This window comes from Nothobranchius furzeri, chromosome 3 (assembly GCF_043380555.1).
Source record: "Nothobranchius furzeri strain GRZ-AD chromosome 3, NfurGRZ-RIMD1, whole genome shotgun sequence".
Lineage (NCBI taxonomy): Eukaryota > Metazoa > Chordata > Actinopteri > Cyprinodontiformes > Nothobranchiidae > Nothobranchius > Nothobranchius furzeri.
In genome coordinates this window covers 81,553,051-81,572,191 of record NC_091743.1, presented here as the reverse complement: position 1 = coordinate 81,572,191, position 19,141 = coordinate 81,553,051, and the positions used below count along the sequence as shown (strand labels likewise).

The window sequence follows — 19,141 nt, the reverse complement described above, 5'->3', positions numbered from 1 at the left end:
TTTGAACCTTGTCGAGAACACGCTTGAAGCGTCAATTAACGTCACATCCGTAAAACAGCGCGGGAAATTCGGATCAGGAATGTTTTGCATTTTGCAGCACACAGCCTGATTAACAAAATGGAATGATGAACTGGTTTCATCATTCTTTTTAGTTTAAAATGCTTCACCACCCATAAGCTTCACAAGAATGAACATGTATCCTATTTACTTCTTGTTTTTTGACAATTCCTGCCCCATGCTCCTTTAACAAAACATTATAGACCAAACATGCCAGTAAGTAAATCACTGCTTTAATTGACCACAGCATATTTCAACAGGGCTGGAAGTGAAGGCCTAGATAGAAAATCGTTGTATATACAACAGTTCATTTTGCATTTCATTGCAAACAAATTTCAAACAAATACAAACTTATAAAACTTAATATTTACAAGTATTTTAAAATGTTCTGAAAACTTAAATACAACAAACAAGCATTATACTCACTTAGATCAAAACAATGTTTACCATTGCCAAGGTTTCTTAAAGGCACAGAATATCAAGCTTTAAGTCCGATGTCCTGCATCATAGTTTACTGTCCCACATATGGTCTATTATGTACAAATTGGCCTTGCAGGTCCTCAGGTAGTTACGTACTGTTATTAAACTAAATGCATGCCACATTTTTCAGATTTTTATCAAAAGGTGGACATTTGACTGAAAGCTTGATATGCAGTGTCTTTATAAAAGTCTAAGTATAAATTATGATTGGCTTTTTTTCCTCAGACAGGCCACTTTGCCCAGGCCTTTACTAGTGGCCCATTTTGGTAGTTTGTGAGGAGACAAGCTACTGTGTACAGTTGATTGATGTTCCCAAAAGCCCGAAGGGGAACCACCGAATCAAAAAACTTGTGCTCCTTGACCCGACGAATGAAGCGCTCCACATGCACCTGTAGCCGTGCAATGGATTGGGTCTCCCTGACCTCAGATGCAAAGAGTTGAGGTCTGCCAGAGAGGAAAGGTGGCCTGTAAACCTTGCAGGGCACAATATCATTAAAAAGAAAACCCCTGTCTGCCATCACAGCCATCTCAGGTTTGAGTAGGTTTATGATACCGGATTTGCGGGTTATCTGTTTGTCGCTGATAGAGCCAGCATACAGAGCAGACACAAATGTTACTGGCCCATGTGGTGCAATCCCAATGAGCCCCTTCAAGGTGCAGTGGGACTTGTAGGAGGAAAACACCTCACTCTGGAGCAGAGGGGAAGATGGGCATTGACACCTCAGCTCAGTGCAGTCAAGGATGACTGTGGTGTCCGGATAGTCCCTGAAGTCTGCTGGGAGATTTCTTCGGATCTCCTCTTCTGGTATCCATATCCTCACTGAGCCGAGCACTGTAAACAGGAAGTTGCTCCATGATGTTATAATCCTACTGACCGTGGACTGGTGTATACCGTATCGGTCAGCAAGATCCCGCTGCTTGAGCCCAAGTGCAAGGTAATTTAGAAATAGGAAAAATTCATCAATGGGTTGCAGGGTATGGGTTAAAGCAGTTGACTCCATGGGAGCTCCTCTCTGTGCTTGCCGAACACTGACCATGGATGGCAGAGCGTTCTGAATCATGCCCCAAAAACGCATCAGGATGTCATATGATGAAAACCTGAATTAAAAACCGATACCAAATTCAAATGTACACATATCCTTACATTTGTGTTCAACTACATCACTTTTAAACAAATCTTTTTCCATGAACTCAGAGCAACTTGATACTTTAGTAGTCCTTTTACCAAATACCTTTTTACTGTTAATTGAGCCTTTTTTTATTACTGCTTTTACTTTAGTAGAAATTGCAAACAAGAGGACCAGGGATCGATCCCTGCGGGACCACCCAGCAGAGCCCCTCCCAAGAAGAAAAAACATCACCCAGTTTAACACAGAATGCCCTGTTGTGGAGATACGATCTAAACCAATTCAGAGCAGACCCTTTGATCCCAACCCATCGTTTTAAGTGATTAAGCAGAATCATGTGATCAACTGTCAAAAGCTGTCGTCAGATCTAACAGAAGCACCACAGATGTACTCTGATCTAGTGATAGATAGAATAGATATAATTTAAGACCCTATGTAGAGCTGACTGTGCTATGGCCAGACCTGAACCTTGATTGGGTCAGCCGAACAACTGCTGCTTTCAAAGCAGCTGGGACCACACCTGTGCTGAGGCTCCCATTGATAATCTGACCAAGTGATGGGCCAAGACACGGAAAGGCAGCCTTCCAGAGGTGAGGCGGCAGAACATCAAGTGGAGAGCCAGATGGCTTCTGCCTTGATGTCTGCAAAATAGGCAGTTCTTGGAGCCCTCACAGCATCCTGATAAACAACCAGAGATGCTCTGAACAACTCAAACGAGACCTGTAGGCCATCCTTTTTCCACTTTCTCTCAGAGGATCTACACGCCTGCCTACAAGCCCGTGTGACATCAGAGAGACTAGGCTCCATTCTAGGCCTAGACTTGCAAAGCTTGAGAGGGGCAACCACGTCCAGGACCTTATTACAAAGTAAATCAAAGTGTTGTGAGTAATGATCAATGTTAGATGGATCTGGGTTAAAGGTCTCTAACCTTACATTCAGTCCACAAACTTTGCAACAGTTTCCGCATCCAGGGCTCTGAACCTAGTAGCTGGAGCTTCACACACAGGGACAAGACATGGCGAAGTAACATCACAGAGTATTGGAGAGTGGTCAGAGAACACAGGAGGCAAAGTCACAAGGTTCATGACAGGGAGACCAAAAGAGAACCAGGTCCAGGTGTGACCCCTGGCATGAGTTGGGGACGATACCCATTGAGTTAAATTGAATGAATCTAGCAAATTAAAAAAACCTTTAGCAAGCACATTATCAGGACAGCAGATATGGATATTAAAATTACCAAAAAACAGGACATAGTCATATTTTAGGATGCAGTCTGCCACAAGATCATAGAAATCGTTAAGGAAATTAGAGTCTGTCTTTGGAGCGCGATAAAGCAGCACGACGAGTAGGCGCGGGGAGATGCACAGTTCAAATAAGCACAGTTCAAAGGCAGAAAATGACATCATGGGTGTAATCTTTTTTGACAAGGAAAGCTGGATTTTAAAACAACCAGCCCACCACCTCTGTCCTGCAATCTAGGGATATTAAAACAGGAGCAGCCAGGTGGTACCAGCTCCAGCAGGGCGCTTGAGTCACCAAATGGGATCCAGGACTCACAGATGCACAGAAAACTGTTGAATAAAAAAATCCCAACGAATAAAAGTTTTGTTCTGCACAGACCTGGCATTGACCAGACCAAACTGAGTCTGCGGCGGGGCCGCAGCACTGAGATTGCGCACGGGCACGTCTCCTCCAACTCTAAGCCTGTAACCGAGCATAGATTCTCCCAGCAAACTCCACTCTGGCGAGGTCCTCGAGCCGATTGGCCGTGGCACAGTGCCAGCTCACCCTCAAAGCCGGCCAAGTTAACAAGGCAGGGCACAAAGTAAACCATCAGATGTCTCGGAACCACCGGGTCACAAGCTGGGCCGAATCGGACCATCCGCTTCTTCAGGGATCCAGGAAGTCCAGCCCGATGTCTCACACGCTGGCTACATCGCTTTTCCCATCTTCGACAATGTTTCCTTCTCAAGCTGGGGCAGACAGAGGGCAGACACATCACAGCTTGGGGGGAGAGAGAACACAGGCAGTCCGAACAACGCCATCTGTGAGGTTCCCAGCGTGCAGCGCCCGCTACATCAACGGGAGGACGAAGCCTCAGCAGCGCAGCTCGATCATAAGTCACCAGAGAAGCCCCACCATTCAACAAAAGCATCAGAGACAACAAAAATACATAAAAGCCAATAAAAGGCAAGGCTCTATTGTGTAAAGCGGACTCGCAGCTTGCTGCGTGCACTCGCGCGAGCGCCATCCGAACTCAAAAGGTTCTCTAAACAAGCTTTTCACCTAATTTTCTGAATCACCTAATTAACTTTAAACACCTGCAAAAGATTCCTGAGGCTTTTAAAAACTCCCAGCGTGGTTCATTACTCAAAACCGCAGTCATGGGAAAGACTGCCGACTTGACTGCTGTCCAGAAGGCCATCATTGACACCCTCAAGCAAGAGGGTAAGACACAGAAAGACATTTTTGAACGAATAGGCTGTTCCCAGAGTGCTGTATCAAGGCACCTCAGTGGGAAGGCTGTGGGAAGGAAAAAGTGTGGCAGAAAACGCACAACGAGAAGAGGTGACCGGACCCTGAGGAAGATTGTGGAGGACCGACCTTGGGGGACCTGCGGAAGCAGTGGACTGAGTCTGGAGTAGAAACATCCAGCGCCACTTTGTACAGGCTTGTGCAGGAAATGGGTTACAGTTGCAGCATTCCCCAGGTCAAGCCTCTTTTGAACCGGAAACAGTGGCAGAAGCACCTGAGCTATAGAGAAGCAGCTCTGGACTGTTGCTCAGTGGTCCAAAGTACTTTTTTCGGATGAAAGCAAATTTTGCATGTCATTCGGAAATCAAGGTGCCAGAGTCTGGAGGAAGACTGGGCAGAGGGGAATGCCAAAATGCCTGAAGTCCAGTAGTACCCGCAGCCAGTGATGGTCTGGGGTGCCATGTCAGCTGCTAGTGTTGGTCCACTGTGTTTTATCAAGGGCAGGGTCATTGCAGCTAGCTATCAGGAGATTTGGAGCACTTCATGCTTCCATCTGCTAAAAAGCTGTATGGAGATGAAGATTTCTTTTTTCAGCACGACCTGGCACCTGCTCACAGTGCCAAAACCACTGGTAAATGGTTTACTGACCATGGTATTACTGTGTTCAATTGGCCTGCCTGCCAACTCTCCTGACCTGAACCCCATTAAGAATCTGTGGGATATTGTGAAGAGAAAGGTGAGAGATGCAAGACCCAACACTCTGGATGAGCTTAAGGCTGCTATTGAAGCATCCTGGGCCTCCATAACACCTCAGCAGTGCCACAGGCTGATTGCCTCCATGCCACTCCGCATTGAAGCAGTCATTTCTGCAAAAGGACTCCCGACCAAGTATTGAGTGCATAACTGAACATAATTATTTGAAGGTTGACCGTTTTTGTATTAAAAACACTTTTCTTTTATTGGTCGGATGAAAAATGCTAATTTTTTTAGATAGGAATTTTGGGTTTTCATGAGCTGTATGCCAAAATCACCAATGTTGGAAACAATAAAAGGCTTGAACTACTTCAGTTGTGTGTAATGAATCTAATATATGAAAGTCTAATGTTTGTCAGTACATTACAGACAATAATGAACTTTGTCACAATATGCAAATTTTCTGAGAAGGACCCATGTATCAAGTAGTGTTTCCATGGTTACACTGTGATTTCTTAGTAAATATTCTATTTGGTGAGAGATAAACTTTATTGTATTTATCCTAGTGAATCTATAATTAAACAGGTAAACTAGTAGTAGCACATTCAATTTCAAGGAAAATAAATTGTTATCAGGAGAGGGAGAATGTTTAAATGTTTAGCAACAGTGTTCAAGACGATGGCCCCCTCCATGAGGGCACCACAGCTCAGCAGAACATCACTGTAGTTTCTTCTGGGGAGAAAAACACTTAGAGAAAAAAATAACATTAACAGATGAAATTGCAGGAAATAATACAAAGAGCAGATTGTAGAACCCAGAAAGATTTTAATCAGCTCAGGGGAAACCACAGGCTGACATCTCTGCAGCTTCTGAAATGGTTCTACAAACACACACACACACACACACAAATCCACTTTATCCCATATTTCGCACTCGTGATAATCTGTTTCTTCTGCTGGGGAGCATTCTCCTACCCCCAGGTGCAGCCTGGACCGACTTGGTTCACGTAGGATAAACAACTCAGATGAGACTAAACATGTTCAGCTGTGTGAATGTTCATCTGTTTCATACACTGCATTAAAGGAACACTTTAAAGAAACACATTAGATACATCAGATCTCAATACGAAGTTGGATATCTATACAAATAACGACAGGGCAATGTCTTGGGAACAAAAGGATGCCAAGTCTTTTAATGGAAATTAAATTTGTCAGCCTACAGAGGGCTCAATTGTGTAGACACCTTAAAATCGGAGTGAAATGAAGATGTGGCAGGCTAGTCCATTATTTCAAAAACTTAATTTCTGCAACTGAAATTGCTTTTCAGTATCTTGTGTGGCCCCCACGAGCTTGCGTGTATGCTTGACAACGTTCCTCCCAGATCTGTGTGAGGGCATCCCTGAGCTCTTGTACAGTCTGAGGAGCAACCTGGCGCCGCCTAATGGACCAAAACATAATGTCCCACAAATGTTCTATTGGGTTTAAGTCAGGGGATCGTGAAGGCCATTCAATTGCTTCAATTCCTTCATCCTGCAGGTACTGTCTGCATACTCTTGCCACATGAGGCCGGGCATTGTCGTGCATTAGGAGAAAACCAGGACCTACTGCATCAGCGTAGGGTCTGACAAAGGGTTCAAGGAATTCAGTCAGAGCACCATTTAGAGGTCTGTGCGTCCCTCCATGGATATGCCTCCCCAGACCATCACTGACCCACCACCAAACCTGTCATGCTGAACGACGTTGCAGGCAGCATAACATTATCCTTGTCTTCTCCAGACTCTTTCACATCTATCACAGGTGCTCAGGGGGAACCTGCTCTCGTCTGTAAAAAGTACAGGGCGCCAGTGGCGGACTTGCCAATTCTGGTGTTCTTGAGAAAATGCCAGTTGAGTTCTACGGCGCTGGGCAGTGAGCACAGGGCCCACTACAGGACGTCGGGCCCTCAGGCCATCTTCATGAAGTCTGTTCCTGATTGTTTGGGTAGAGACATTCACACCAGTGGCCCTCTGGAGGTCATTCTGTAGGGCACGAGCAGTGCTCAGCCTGTTCCGCCTTGCACAAAGGAGCAGGTATCGGTCCTGCTGATGGGTTGTGGACCTTCTACGGCCCTGTCCAGCTCTCTGAGAATAACTGCCAGTCTCTTGAAATCTCCATGTTCTGGAGATTGTGCTGGGAGACACATTAAACCTTCTTGCTGCAGCACTTGTGGATGTGCCATCCTGGAGAAGTTGGACAACCTGTGCAACTTCTGTAGGGTAAAGGAATCGCCTCATGCTGCCAGTAGAGAGCCAAAACTAGCACAAGTGGAAACCCTGCCCAAAAAGATCAAGAGGGAGAAACTTGAAATGACCTCTACATGTGAAACCAGTCCTGTCTTGTAATTGTTGCCACTTTAGTGCACCTGTCGTTAAGTCCATGAACACCAATACAGCTGAAAGTGATTAACAATGCCCCCAGCTGCTTAATCAACCAGGAAATTATCAGACAGGTTTAATTGATTTCATGCCAGACCCAACAGAAAAAGTGTTCCTTTAATTCTTGTGAGCAGTGTACATTTTATGCAGAAATACAGCAATGAGCCTTTACCAACAGGTTATTAACAGTTAACCTGGACTAATAGATTATTTATACATGAGAGGTCAATGAATTACTTAACATTACCTTGGGTGATTATAATGGGTATAATGATAAAAATACACAGCAAATAACTGATTTTGATCAAAACAAAAATAGATAAATCACATTTGTTTAAAGCTAGAGAGCTTCAGGATTTGATTTGGCCTCCAAAATCTCCAGGGCCCTCATTCATCACCTGTACTTGCAGATCTATGCACACATTTGAATGCATGCATTGAGATCCTCAAAGTAGAACAACAGTTCGAGCCAATCATTTCCACATGTTTTGGCTGAGTTAAAGTATCTTTCTGGAGTTTTCTTCTTTCAGAAAATATGTATGATTTTTCAGAATTCCGTAAAAGTGATTGTCTTATGTACTGTGATATAATAAAATGTATTTTATTTTGTATTTTTGAAAAGCACGGCCCCTGCCCCGCAGACTTCCGTGCAACAGGAAACTGAGCGCCGACCAGAACTGACCAATAGTTAGACTACTGCTTACCTGCTTCCTCGGCTGATGCTGAGCTGAACTTTTTACTGACAAGTAAGCCTTTAAAATATAAATATATGAGAACACATCATGGCATGAGAGTAATACCGGTAAAACAACGTGCTTTAACTGTTTGTCGGCTCAGAAGCACATTTATAAACAAGAAACGTGAAGTCACCATCTTAAACAGCAGATCGAGACTATTGTTGTGATATGCTTGTCAGCCACTAGAGGGTGCCACCAGATAAGCAAAAAAAAAAAAAAAAACTCCGGAAATAGACTCAGTCTGAAGACTTTGACAAGCTGATGAATCAAGTACGTGACCGGCGTGGCCGAAACACACATCATTAGTTTTCATTTAACCCTTCTGTTGTGTTAGGGTCAAAATCGACCCGTTTTCAAGTTTAACTGTGTAAAAAGTACACTTTCCCTTTTGTCCTGGGATGAGGCCTAATCTAATCCTCAGACACACCTATTTAACTGCAGCAACATCAATTTTCACAATTTTGGTAAATTCTAAAGGTCTCAAAAAAAAAGTTACTTCTGTGGCGTTACGGGTCCAAAATTACCCGGCAGAGAAAACCGTCTGTTGCATCACTTAAAAGCTATGGGTTGCTCTGAGGATCGATTATGGCCCAGTGTGCACAGTTATGGCCCATATCACCAACACACACACACACACACACACACACACACACACACACACACACACACACACACACACACACACACACACACACAGAGTTAAAATTATGGTTTGTTTTCATTGTTTAGATTATGGTTAATTCAGAACAACATACCTGCACAAACACCATATTATTCTCAATGTTCAGTTTTTGGTCAATGCAGGTGCATGTGCACGCACACAACCACACACAGTGTTGTTTATCATTGTTCATTTCATGGTTAAATTGTTTGGTTAATTGGTCTGGTTGAATAAAAGTATGTTTTATGGGGGAAAAAATGACTTGTTGTCTTCATCCTACCATTTATCTATGCGGGTCCGTTTTGACCCAAAACACCAAAGATGTTAGCCTGGCAAGCCAGACTAAATATTTACATACCGGTATATAAAACTTTGCAAAGCAAGAATTAGTTCAATAGGCTACAAAGATGGCACTATTGTTAATAATTTTAAACAGTAAAAAAATGATAATTTTTTGGGGGTAGGTGTACTCTAATATTAGTTTATAACACATTTACACATTTACAGTTTATTCTTACTCATTCTATAAAAATTAATGAAATATATTTAGTGAATTTAAACAGTTTTTGCAATAAAAAACGATTGGTATATTTTAAAATACTGTGTCTGTGGAGCCAACTAAAAACAATTCACACACTGGTTCCATTTATATGAATACATAAGCCAGCAATTAGCTGAAAAACAACATTTGAAGAAAACTGTTGTGATTTTAAGCATTTTCAAGCATCTATAAATTATGGGTCCAAATGGACCCACCAACACCACAGGTGTAAACAGCTTTCTAACACAATATAAGGGTTAAATAAAAGTACAGCGTGTGATCCGGGGCTTAAGGTGAAGCGGATTAGAAAATAACTCTTAGTCCTATTGACTTGCATTAATTGTTTCGCTCTTCCAGGGACCCTTGAGTTGACTGGACAACAGTACAAGGCAGCACAAAACAATTACATTACAAGTGTCCTTTAAAGGGTCCATCCATTCATCCGTTTGTCTCCTGGAGAATCCAGAAAAACACCTTAGAATAAATCCTGTTTTATAAACAAAGAGGAGAGGAAAGGGTCAGAGATCAAAGCAACAGAAGAAAACAGCTTTTGAGGCTGCTTAGCCTTCTGTCTGAGGGAATGAGGTCGAATGTCAGCTCAGCTGCTTACGGTACATGGCCGTGTGGTATCGACACACCTCCTGTAGAAAGCTTTCCGAAACATCTTTCAAGGGAAAAAACAAAAAACATGTGCTCAAACCTTCACAATGAAAGACATTTTTAGTATCAAAGGGGAATTCGCCAACTGGCAGCGTGCGTGTGCGGCACAGCTGCCATATTATGAGTTATGTTCGATACATTTGCATTTGACAAAAATGACCCCAAATAGTCGGCGTGTTTACACATGTCGGAAGTCTTGTTTTCTATTTTAGGTTACCCGTAGTTGCATTATGAAAAGAAAAATACACAATAATTATGATGAAAGATAAACCTGTGTCTAATCTGCCCACGGTGAAATGTTGTATAGTTATTTATGTATTCCCTGTGTCTGTACCAGTATTTATTAAATTATTTTAATGATATATTTGTCATGACCAAAATACCGGCAAGGAGGATACCGTAATGCTGAGTGAATGCGCGCACAATATGCTTTGCGTGTAAAATGCTACTTTCGAAGTCAGTCGGGAATTTGACAAATTCATAACTTTCACAAAATTCATACATTGGAATTTTTATTTTTATAAACGCGTTTACAGTCTGTGATCCTAAATAAAATACCAGTGGTACCAGAATGATATGGAACTCAAAAGTATTCAAAATTCAATAAATAAATAAGACATTATGAAATAAATATCTTTGAGGTGTTTATACTCGTTTCTCCTCCAGTTTGCCAGGCGTCAGTGAAGGCAACGTGATGTGATTGGTCAGTTGTGTGTTTTGCTTTCAATGGCGCTGTGGCTCGGTTTTGAAATAGAAGAGCTAACGAAGACGCGATTTTATCGGTTTTCTTGACCCGGTAGAGCCGGAATAGAACCTTTTTTGTTAAATATTTTTATTTATGTTCCAGTTAGACCGCAGAACTGCCACATACCATGAACAGAAAAGCTAAAGAAAAGGTAAGAGTAGCGCTTTTGTTCAACACGAGACTAGCTTAAGTAGCTTACTGCTAAAATGTCACATTTATGTTAGTCACTCAAAAATAAACTCACTACCAAAACACCCGACCCAGCCAGTAGAGAGCCATGACTTGTAGTGTGGTGTCATGGACAGAAATGTTAAATGTAGTTTGACTGACAGGTGGTGACGTCAGGAAGGCTCACAGGTACCGCCGGGAGGAGGTGAGTACAGCATCCAGCATTACACTTCAGACAGACATTCTGGAACATTTGCGGACAATTCAATCCGGTTTTTAACCGGAACTGAGTTTTCAGACACACCACTTTTGTACCGGAACTTGTCCTTTCGGCTGCCTTCACACAGCAGGGAAAAGTTCCAGATGTCTGACGGCGGCGGGGGTGGGGTGGGGGTAGAATCGGACTTATGTTAAGAAGAAGAAGAAGAAGAAGAAGAAGAAGAAAATATAATTTCTATAGCGCCTCTCAAGATAAAACTCACGAGGCGCTTAAGCTTAATTCTGTGCACACGAAGACGCATAAGAGACCTGGATGATGAAGCTCAATGGTTAAAGGAATCACTGAAGCGGTGTGAAGCGCTCCGTCGCGCGTCTAGGCGGTACCATAGGAGGCAAGCTGCCGTGGTTCGCCACATGCTACAGGAGCAAGTTATATAGGTGCGCACAGCGTCCCCCGGTCCCCTCCTCCTCCCCCTCCCCCTTGTCCGGAACTCTACCTCACCAGTCTGAAGCAGCCACCCTGTCCGTAACAAGTCCGGACCTGTTACTAGGGGCTTCGTCCGGTTAAATTCCGGAACACGTTATCCGGATGTTTGTATTCAGACACAAAGGTCTTACGGACAGCTTCCGGAACATTTCCGTTTTTCATGGCCTGTCTGAAGGGGGCTTCAAGGGGGCTTACGTGAGTCCGCTCACTGGTGTAATGCACTGGTTTACTGTGTGTCAGCAGAGCCACTCCTGATCCAGGACCAGCTGCCTGGCCTGAGCCACGTGACTCCCTTTACTCCACAAACTCCGATCAGGTAACAACACCTGAGCACAGGTTGGCTGGGTGTGGAGGTGTTGATGTTGCTGCACCAGTTTGAGGGTCAGAGGTCACGAGCCTCGTCATCACCACAAGGAACAAGCTGCTCCTCTAGACTTTAAAACTGCTCACGCTTCTGCCTGAAGGAGGGTGGATAATTTGGACTAATCAATGTCTTTTTATGTGTTTTCTTTTGTGTTAACGATGCTTCTGAACTATAAACCCTTACTGATTCAGATTAGTCCCCTTCACACCGACGGAGAACTCGTAAAGATGGTACATCTGTGGGAAGAGGAGCACAGATTAATGTGTGGTAGTGGACAAAGATGCTGAGGAACAGCTGCTTCATGACCTCTGACCCTTAGATTAGAGGTTTATTAGTGACTTTAGGTCATGGACGTGTTTATTACAGCTGGTCTCATGTCTCAGTAGAGTGATATAAATATACTGGTCATTCCTCAGGTCACTACTCTTCACAAGGGTCTGGACCAGTGTGCTGCCTTGCTCAGTGGCATTCTCCAGGCAGAGAAGGCAGGTCAGCTGGGTTTCATGTCACAACTAAACATCCTTTAGTTTCATGAGAAGGAAAGCTTCTGTTGTGTTCAGGATGGGATGAGTCCAGCTCTGTGATCAGATCCAGATGTGGTTCCTCACATCTGCTGTGATCTTATAGAGTGGAACCCTACTGAAGGATACAGGTGTGGAGTCAAAGAGCTGATGTGATGATGTGTGTGTTTAAGCCTCACCAGGACCTAAGAAGCTGATGATTAAACCAAGAGCATCCACTTGTCAGGGGAGTAAGACCATAAAGAAAGGTCCTACAAAATCAGGAACAGGTTTGTGTCTCCACTGAGCTGAGGTCTGTGGTTGTCATGGTCACCATCATTTAATCCTGATGGTTTTACAGATGCTCTAGATTAGTGTGTGTGTTAGTTTCTGCAGGTGTTTCCAGAAGCATGAAGCCTGTAGCAGGGAAACCCAGACCCTCCACCTCTCAGGGGGCCGCCGCTCTCAGGAAGCCTCAGACCAAAGGTCACGTGTGTTTTACGATGCGGTCTCAGGACCAAAGACGCAGTATTAAACTAACAGCTGTGTGTTTTCATACAGTTCTTGTTCAAGTCTTATTCTCATTAAAGAGCAAGTCACCCCTACCAGAATCTTACTCCACTCCCACTTCCTGTTTGAAAAATGCAACAAATGCTGTTGCCTGGCAGACCGAGAGGGCGGAGCTACTAACAAATACACAAATACAGACTCACAATGACATTGTGACATCATATGATACCAGCTGACGTCATATGATACTTCTTAGCCATTCGCAATGGCAGATTTAAATTTAAATGCAGTACAGAGTTTTTACCTGAAGAGGGCACAACACTGACAATTTTAGATAGAATATTTAAATTTTAACCACTAAAATGCCAAATTATCTACTGTATGTGTCCACAGCACGATCAGACACTCATTTATGTAGTTTATCAGCAAAAAAAAAGTTGATTTGGGGGTGACTTGCTCTTTAAGTCCAATCAGTCACTGAGTTTTTCATGCAGGCTGAATGTGAAAATAGTCTCGTGCACCTATCTCCTGCTTTAGCTTCTCACAGAAAATAGACGGTGAAACTCTAGATTAGAAAATCCTGACAGATCTACGTCATAGTGTCGCTTAACATTCATAGACTCGCCCATCTTGACTCACGACGGGGAAAGCTGTTGTTGGTTTAGCATCCAGGAAACCACAGAGAACATCTCGGCTAGTAGAAGTTAACCATTAGCAACTTCACCACACAGCAGAGCTCCCGGCTTGTGTTATTGGTGGAGATTAAATATCAAGGTTGCAGAGCAAACAGAGTCAGTGGTAGAGTCATGTTGCTGTTGGCCAATCAGAGGCCAGATGTCCAAATATCAGGAAATAAGACTCTGCCTCCTGAAACAGGAGCACCAGAACTTAAGGCACTCGTTTATATCAGAGACCACTGCCAATGTGTTGAAATAACAAGTGAACTTGGTCTTTAATCTCAGTCTCTTCTTGTTTGGCCCCCTGGGCTCCCGTAGCAGCAGACCAGGGGCCTCATTCATCAAACGTTCGTAGAAATATTCCTATAATCCTTCCTGTGAACGAAATACGGTCAAAATCTTGATTCATGAAACATGCGGTGGCCTCTCGTACACACGTTCCTCCACACTCGTCTAATGATAAATCCCACCTGTGTGTACCAGGTGTTTGTGTCCGTTCTCAGTCGTTTACATACAGCAACGTCCTCAATTAACCATATTTGGTCAAGCTACGTCTTCAGCACAGGAGGGCATTCGCTGTGTTCTACCCATAAAAAAATAAATCTTTGTTGCGAGATCGAAACAATGTCTGCCGAGGTGCAAAAGAACCAAACAAGGTCATAAACACGGTCAGGACAGAGAAGAGGTTCCCATCAGGAATAAATATAAACCTTTATATGATAAATCGTAGAGTAACGGGTTGTCATTTACATTTAAGGAGTCGTTCTGGTTGGAGTTGGCTTTATTTGGAAATGTATGAGAGTGCAGCCTCTTAGCTGTCATTCAGTCTGGTTACCTTGGCAACGCGTGTGTGATTGGGGAGCAGAGGAGGTTCTGGGGGGTTCTCGTAGTTGTAAAATAGAATATGGACTGGAATCAGATTTGTGCGGTTTATCTGTCGCTCCACAAAAGGTCCCAAATTACAGCACAGCTCCAGACGGATCTCCTGTCAGCGCGCTCATGGAAACACGTTTACCCCAGAGAGCTCGCTCTGACAAACCCTAATAATAATAATAACATCATCAACAACAATAACAATAATAATAACAATAACAACAACAATAATAATAACAATAGTAACAATAATAATAACAACAATATAATAACAACAACAATAATAATAATAACAACAATAATAATAACACCAATAATAATAATAATAATAATAATAACACCAATAATAATAATAACAACAATAACAATAATAGTAATATAACAATAATAGTAATAATAACAATAATAATAATAATAATATAGAAACATTCTTTTATCGAATTTCAGGCAGACTCATGAGGCGTTTCACAAGGACAAAAATATAAAATAAAATAAAAAATAATATTAAGTAATAAAAACAATTAAGAACATCATAAAAATGGAAACATGAAACACGACAACCATTCTACAACGTCAGACGGGTGTTGTAGCACCAGTTATGTGACTCAGCTGTTTTTCCACTAAAGTTTTTATTTATTGGGTAAAAAAATTAGTGGATGAGGAACATGTGTGGATGACTGAGACCTTCGGTGTTGCGGTTCCCTGTTCCACCACTAGATGCTGTTCCTACCATGGTCTGAAGGTTTCTTATGTTTAGGAACATTTCCACACACAGGTACAAAATGATGAATACCACACAATGTGTAAATTAGTTCCTACGCACGGATCTGTTCGTACATGTGGTTGATAAATGAGACCCCTGGTCTTTACCTTTAGTCTGCAGCGTGTTTTGGACTGGAATAGGGCTACATGAGATGTGTCTACAGCCACCAGTTACAGCTCCTGTTAACTTGTCTTGCCTCCTCTCTGCAGACCTTCGGCACTCAGAACCAGACACTCGTAGACCAGCTCCTCCAGCTCTTCTGTCAAGACAAAAGCTACACCCGTCTCCCTCTGCTGCTCAGAACCAAACCCCTCGGCCCCCACTCAGCTTGGTCCCTCCACCTCAGACCTCCGTCCACGTCCAGACCAGCTGCCCTTCTGGTCCTGAAGTTCCACGTTCCACGACAGAGTGGGATGGACTAAAGGAAGTTCCCGTCAAAGACTCTGATGTCCAGGTCCCACATGAAGACTCCCATACCACGATGGGGCTAAACCTGCAGGTAGATCCTGGAGTCCCTGAGAACTCGTCCGTCAGAGGGGAGGACAGCCGGAGGACAGAAGCAGAGACGATTGATTGTCTGCTGGGAGAACTCAAAGCTCTGATTGCTGGTCAAGGTAACTGGACCCAGTACTAAACAGCATGGGTTTGGTGTGGTTGTGAATCAGAAACTGTAAGTCCTAATGGGGACCAAGGACTGGTCCTGATGAGGTGGACCCTCTTACTGGTTCAGCGTTGGACATGGACTGGTAGGTACTGGACGTTTTTACTTTCTTGAAGACGCCTTGGATCTCATCCAGGGAAAGATCTGTTGCACGGTTCTTAAAGCGCCATTAATGTGAGCTAATTTACACCCCACCCCCCTTTTGGTCTGCATGACATCACGTCCTGGTCACGTGCATGAAGGCGTGGATGTTTGAGATCAGATTTAAAGCCGTGTGGGTGGGACCTGAGACCACCTCCTGGTGTTTAGATGTTCTTCCACCAGCCGTCTCAGTCCAACGTGAGGACATTTCTGTCCAACCTGAACAGATGTCTCCCGACTACCGTGTGAAAGCTCAGTACTCAGTGTGTGTGTGTGTGTGTGTGTGTGTGTGTGTGTGTGTGTGTGTGTGTGTGTGTGTGTAGGCAGTGTAGCAGAGAGGCTGCTCCTCCGTCTGGAGCAGGTTGTGTCTTCACAGATAAATGTCGGTTGTTCAAACGTCCCAACAGGAAGTCCATCAGATCCATCATGGCTGCCGGGTCAGAGTGCTCACCTGTGCAGGTAAAACCCGCTCCTTAACTTTGGATTGTAGCCAGTCAGAGTCGACTCCTCACAAGGTGTGTGTTTGTGTTTTCAGGTGTGTGAAGATTTCTGGCAAGGCGGATGAACACCAGAAACAGGAACTACTTTCCAACTTAGGAGGTAAACACACTGCTCAGCAGTAACATTACGACCACCTGCGAGTCCTCAGCCACATTTGGGTGTGGGCCCATTGCTGAATGGTACCACAACAGTTTCCTCTGACCCATCTGGAGGCGATAGCTGTGTTCTTGTAGCTAAAGCAGCTTCCTGTCATGTTTACAGCGGTGAGTCTGAAGGAGGACCTTCTGGCTGCTCAGTCCAGACTCCAGGAGCTCCAGGAGGACTTCACAGAGCTACGGAAAGCCCTCCAGGACACCCAGAGCCAGCTGAGGGACAAAGAAGAGGAGAACACACTCCTAAAGACAGGTTCAGAATCATAACAATCATGGTGTTGACCACCAGCAGCAACAATGTTAAATGTTGATGAACTAAAGGGACCAGAGCTGTGCAGCATCAGGCACTAGATGGACCAGTGAGGTCCCAAAGACCTGAGAAGGACAGCAGGGCCTCTGTTCACGAGCCCAGTAGCAGAAGGAACAAAGTTGTTTTGATGTTCTGATGGATCTCAACCTCCTGCCAGCAGGAAGCACCTTGAACAGATTATGTCTGGAATGATCTTAGCCTCCTGGTGCTGGAGGTGTCCTCAATAACAGCTGAGCTGCCTCAGATGAAGGAAATCTGACTGTAAATTCACTCATTAGAGTTTATCCTCATCATAGGTTTATAACCAACTCAAAGCTGTGGTCCTGTTGTGGTCGCACGTTCTTTTTATATATTTTTTTATCAGATAAACATTTCTTCTGAGTTCTGGGGCTCCGTTTGTTAGTGTGTCTTTAAATGAAGCAGTTAAAAGGAACATCTGTGCAGCAACAGTCCAGATGTTCAGTCTAGTCTCGTGTGAGGATGGCACTGATGTTACTGATGGGATGTGTGTGTGTGTGTGTGTGTGTGTCTTCAGACCTGAAGGCCACCAGAGAACATCTGCAGCAAACGCAGCAACAGAAGATGGAGCTAGCCTCGCTCGCCCAGCAGAGACTAGAGGAGATAGGAGCCCTTCAGAGGTGTGTGTGTGTGTGTGTGTGTGTGAGTGTTGTTTAAAGAAGTCTTAGATGGTATAATTTGGATGAACGTCAAAAACTGAAAACTTAGCACCATTCAAGATGGCCCCTACGTTGTCCTTTAGTCCGCTGTGGCAGGAACTAAAGCGTGGTACCTCAGCAGGTCTGAGTGGACCTGATCTGTGATGCTGAGCATTTTTCTGATCCAGGACCCCTACAGGTAATATTTGGGTGTACGTGGGTGACTTTAGTCCTTCTGTCTGCTTCTAGATGTCTTCAGAGTCAGAAGAGATCAGATGAGGTCCGCCAGTCTCCTGAACAGGACCCACCAGCGCCCCCCAGTGACCTGATCAAACACTACCTGATGTCTTTGAGCCAGGTGGAGCACACACACCCAGGGCTGGTGCGTTTGGCTGCAGAGACAGATGAAAACACACCACATCAGCTCATCAGACCTCAGCAAGGTCCGTCTAAACATCCACCTCATCTCAGCCTGTCCAGGTCAGAGGTCATCCAGCCTCATGGGCGAGTGATGGACATGTCTACCTGTGACCTGGAGTCTGTTTGCTCCAGCTGGAGCGTGAGATCAGGCTCCACCTTCGACACCAGAGACGAGCTGGCGTTTCGTGATGGACTTGCTGCTCTGGACGCCAGCATAGCCAGTCTGCAGAAGACCATCAGACTGGATTTGAAGAAGTGACACCAGTCCCCAACTCTACACCCAGATACGCTCTCCTTGTTTTACTTTGAACAAACTGAAATAAACTAATCAGATTTCATCAGGTGTCTGAAGGATTTGCTGTTTTTTCCTGGTCGGGTTTTCAGAACATCACGTCGTCTCGTCCCCGTCCTCTTGTTGTCCCGGGTCGTGGAGACGTAAAAACAGAGGGACAGGCTGAAAAAGACCCATAACTCGGCGCTTTTAAGCCCCATTCCCACCTGTACCGGGTCGGCCCGGGCCGGGTAGCGTAGGTTGTTTACATATCTGGGTGGCCTGGTATTTTTCCGGGCCAACCAAGGCTCATTCTCAGCCCTCTTCTCGAGGGGGTCTGCTTCAGGCCGACCAGGGCCAACACGCCCACTGCTGACAGCAAATTCACACCTTCCATTAGAGCAAGCCTCTGATTGGTGGGTAGGATCAGCTCACATGGGCTTAAGACAAGGATGTGTGGAATCAACCGGGCCAGGCTGGGGCTGACTGGCCCGGGCCGACCCGGTACAGATGTTTCTGCCTTCTCTTTCTCAAATGAGCCGGCATAAAGTACTGCCCATTAAAACATTATTTAATAATTTATTCTCCACCCAGTTCAGGAGTTCCCCTGTCGTGATGGGAGGATGAATGATACGTCTCCACTTGGCCCTGTTCTGTCTCAGATCTGACAGCAGTTTGATGTTGAGCTTCTACATTTCATCCATTAGACGTGTCGGGTGGCCCTGCTCTGATTCGAGCTGAAACTTCAGACTTGTTCGTTGTTACAGCCTCTTCTGCTCAGCTGGGACTCCAGCCAGGCCTCTCCAGTGGAAGAGGCCCGGTGTACTGTGGGTGGTGGTTTGTGTGAGGCCATATTCTCATTTTGCTTCACCTGCTGGT

At 44.5% G+C, this 19,141-nt stretch overlaps 1 protein-coding gene across 4 annotated transcripts; it reads left to right on the top strand.

Annotated features, from left to right (window-relative positions):
- Positions 1-10,539: 10,539 nt before the first annotated feature.
- On the top strand, positions 10,540-18,329 carry ccdc14 (coiled-coil domain containing 14). Of its 4 annotated transcripts, XM_054735499.2 has the most exons (13): positions 10,540-10,740; positions 10,922-10,962; positions 11,707-11,779; positions 12,244-12,316; positions 12,522-12,617; positions 12,715-12,813; positions 15,360-15,764; positions 16,276-16,411; positions 16,488-16,552; positions 16,715-16,858; positions 17,451-17,553; positions 17,821-17,953; positions 18,043-18,329. In XM_054735499.2, exons 1-13 carry the CDS (start codon positions 10,717-10,719, stop codon positions 18,100-18,102), a joined length of 1,452 nt encoding a protein of 483 aa, XP_054591474.2. In that variant the 5' UTR covers positions 10,540-10,716; the 3' UTR covers positions 18,103-18,329. The 4 variants fall into 4 exon arrangements, with proteins under 4 accessions (XP_054591474.2, XP_015813327.3, XP_015813326.3 ...); XM_015957841.3 differs by having other exon boundaries at positions 12,724-12,813; positions 17,821-18,329; XM_015957840.3 differs by having other exon boundaries at positions 10,541-10,740; positions 17,821-18,329.
- Positions 18,330-19,141: the final 812 nt, after the last annotated feature.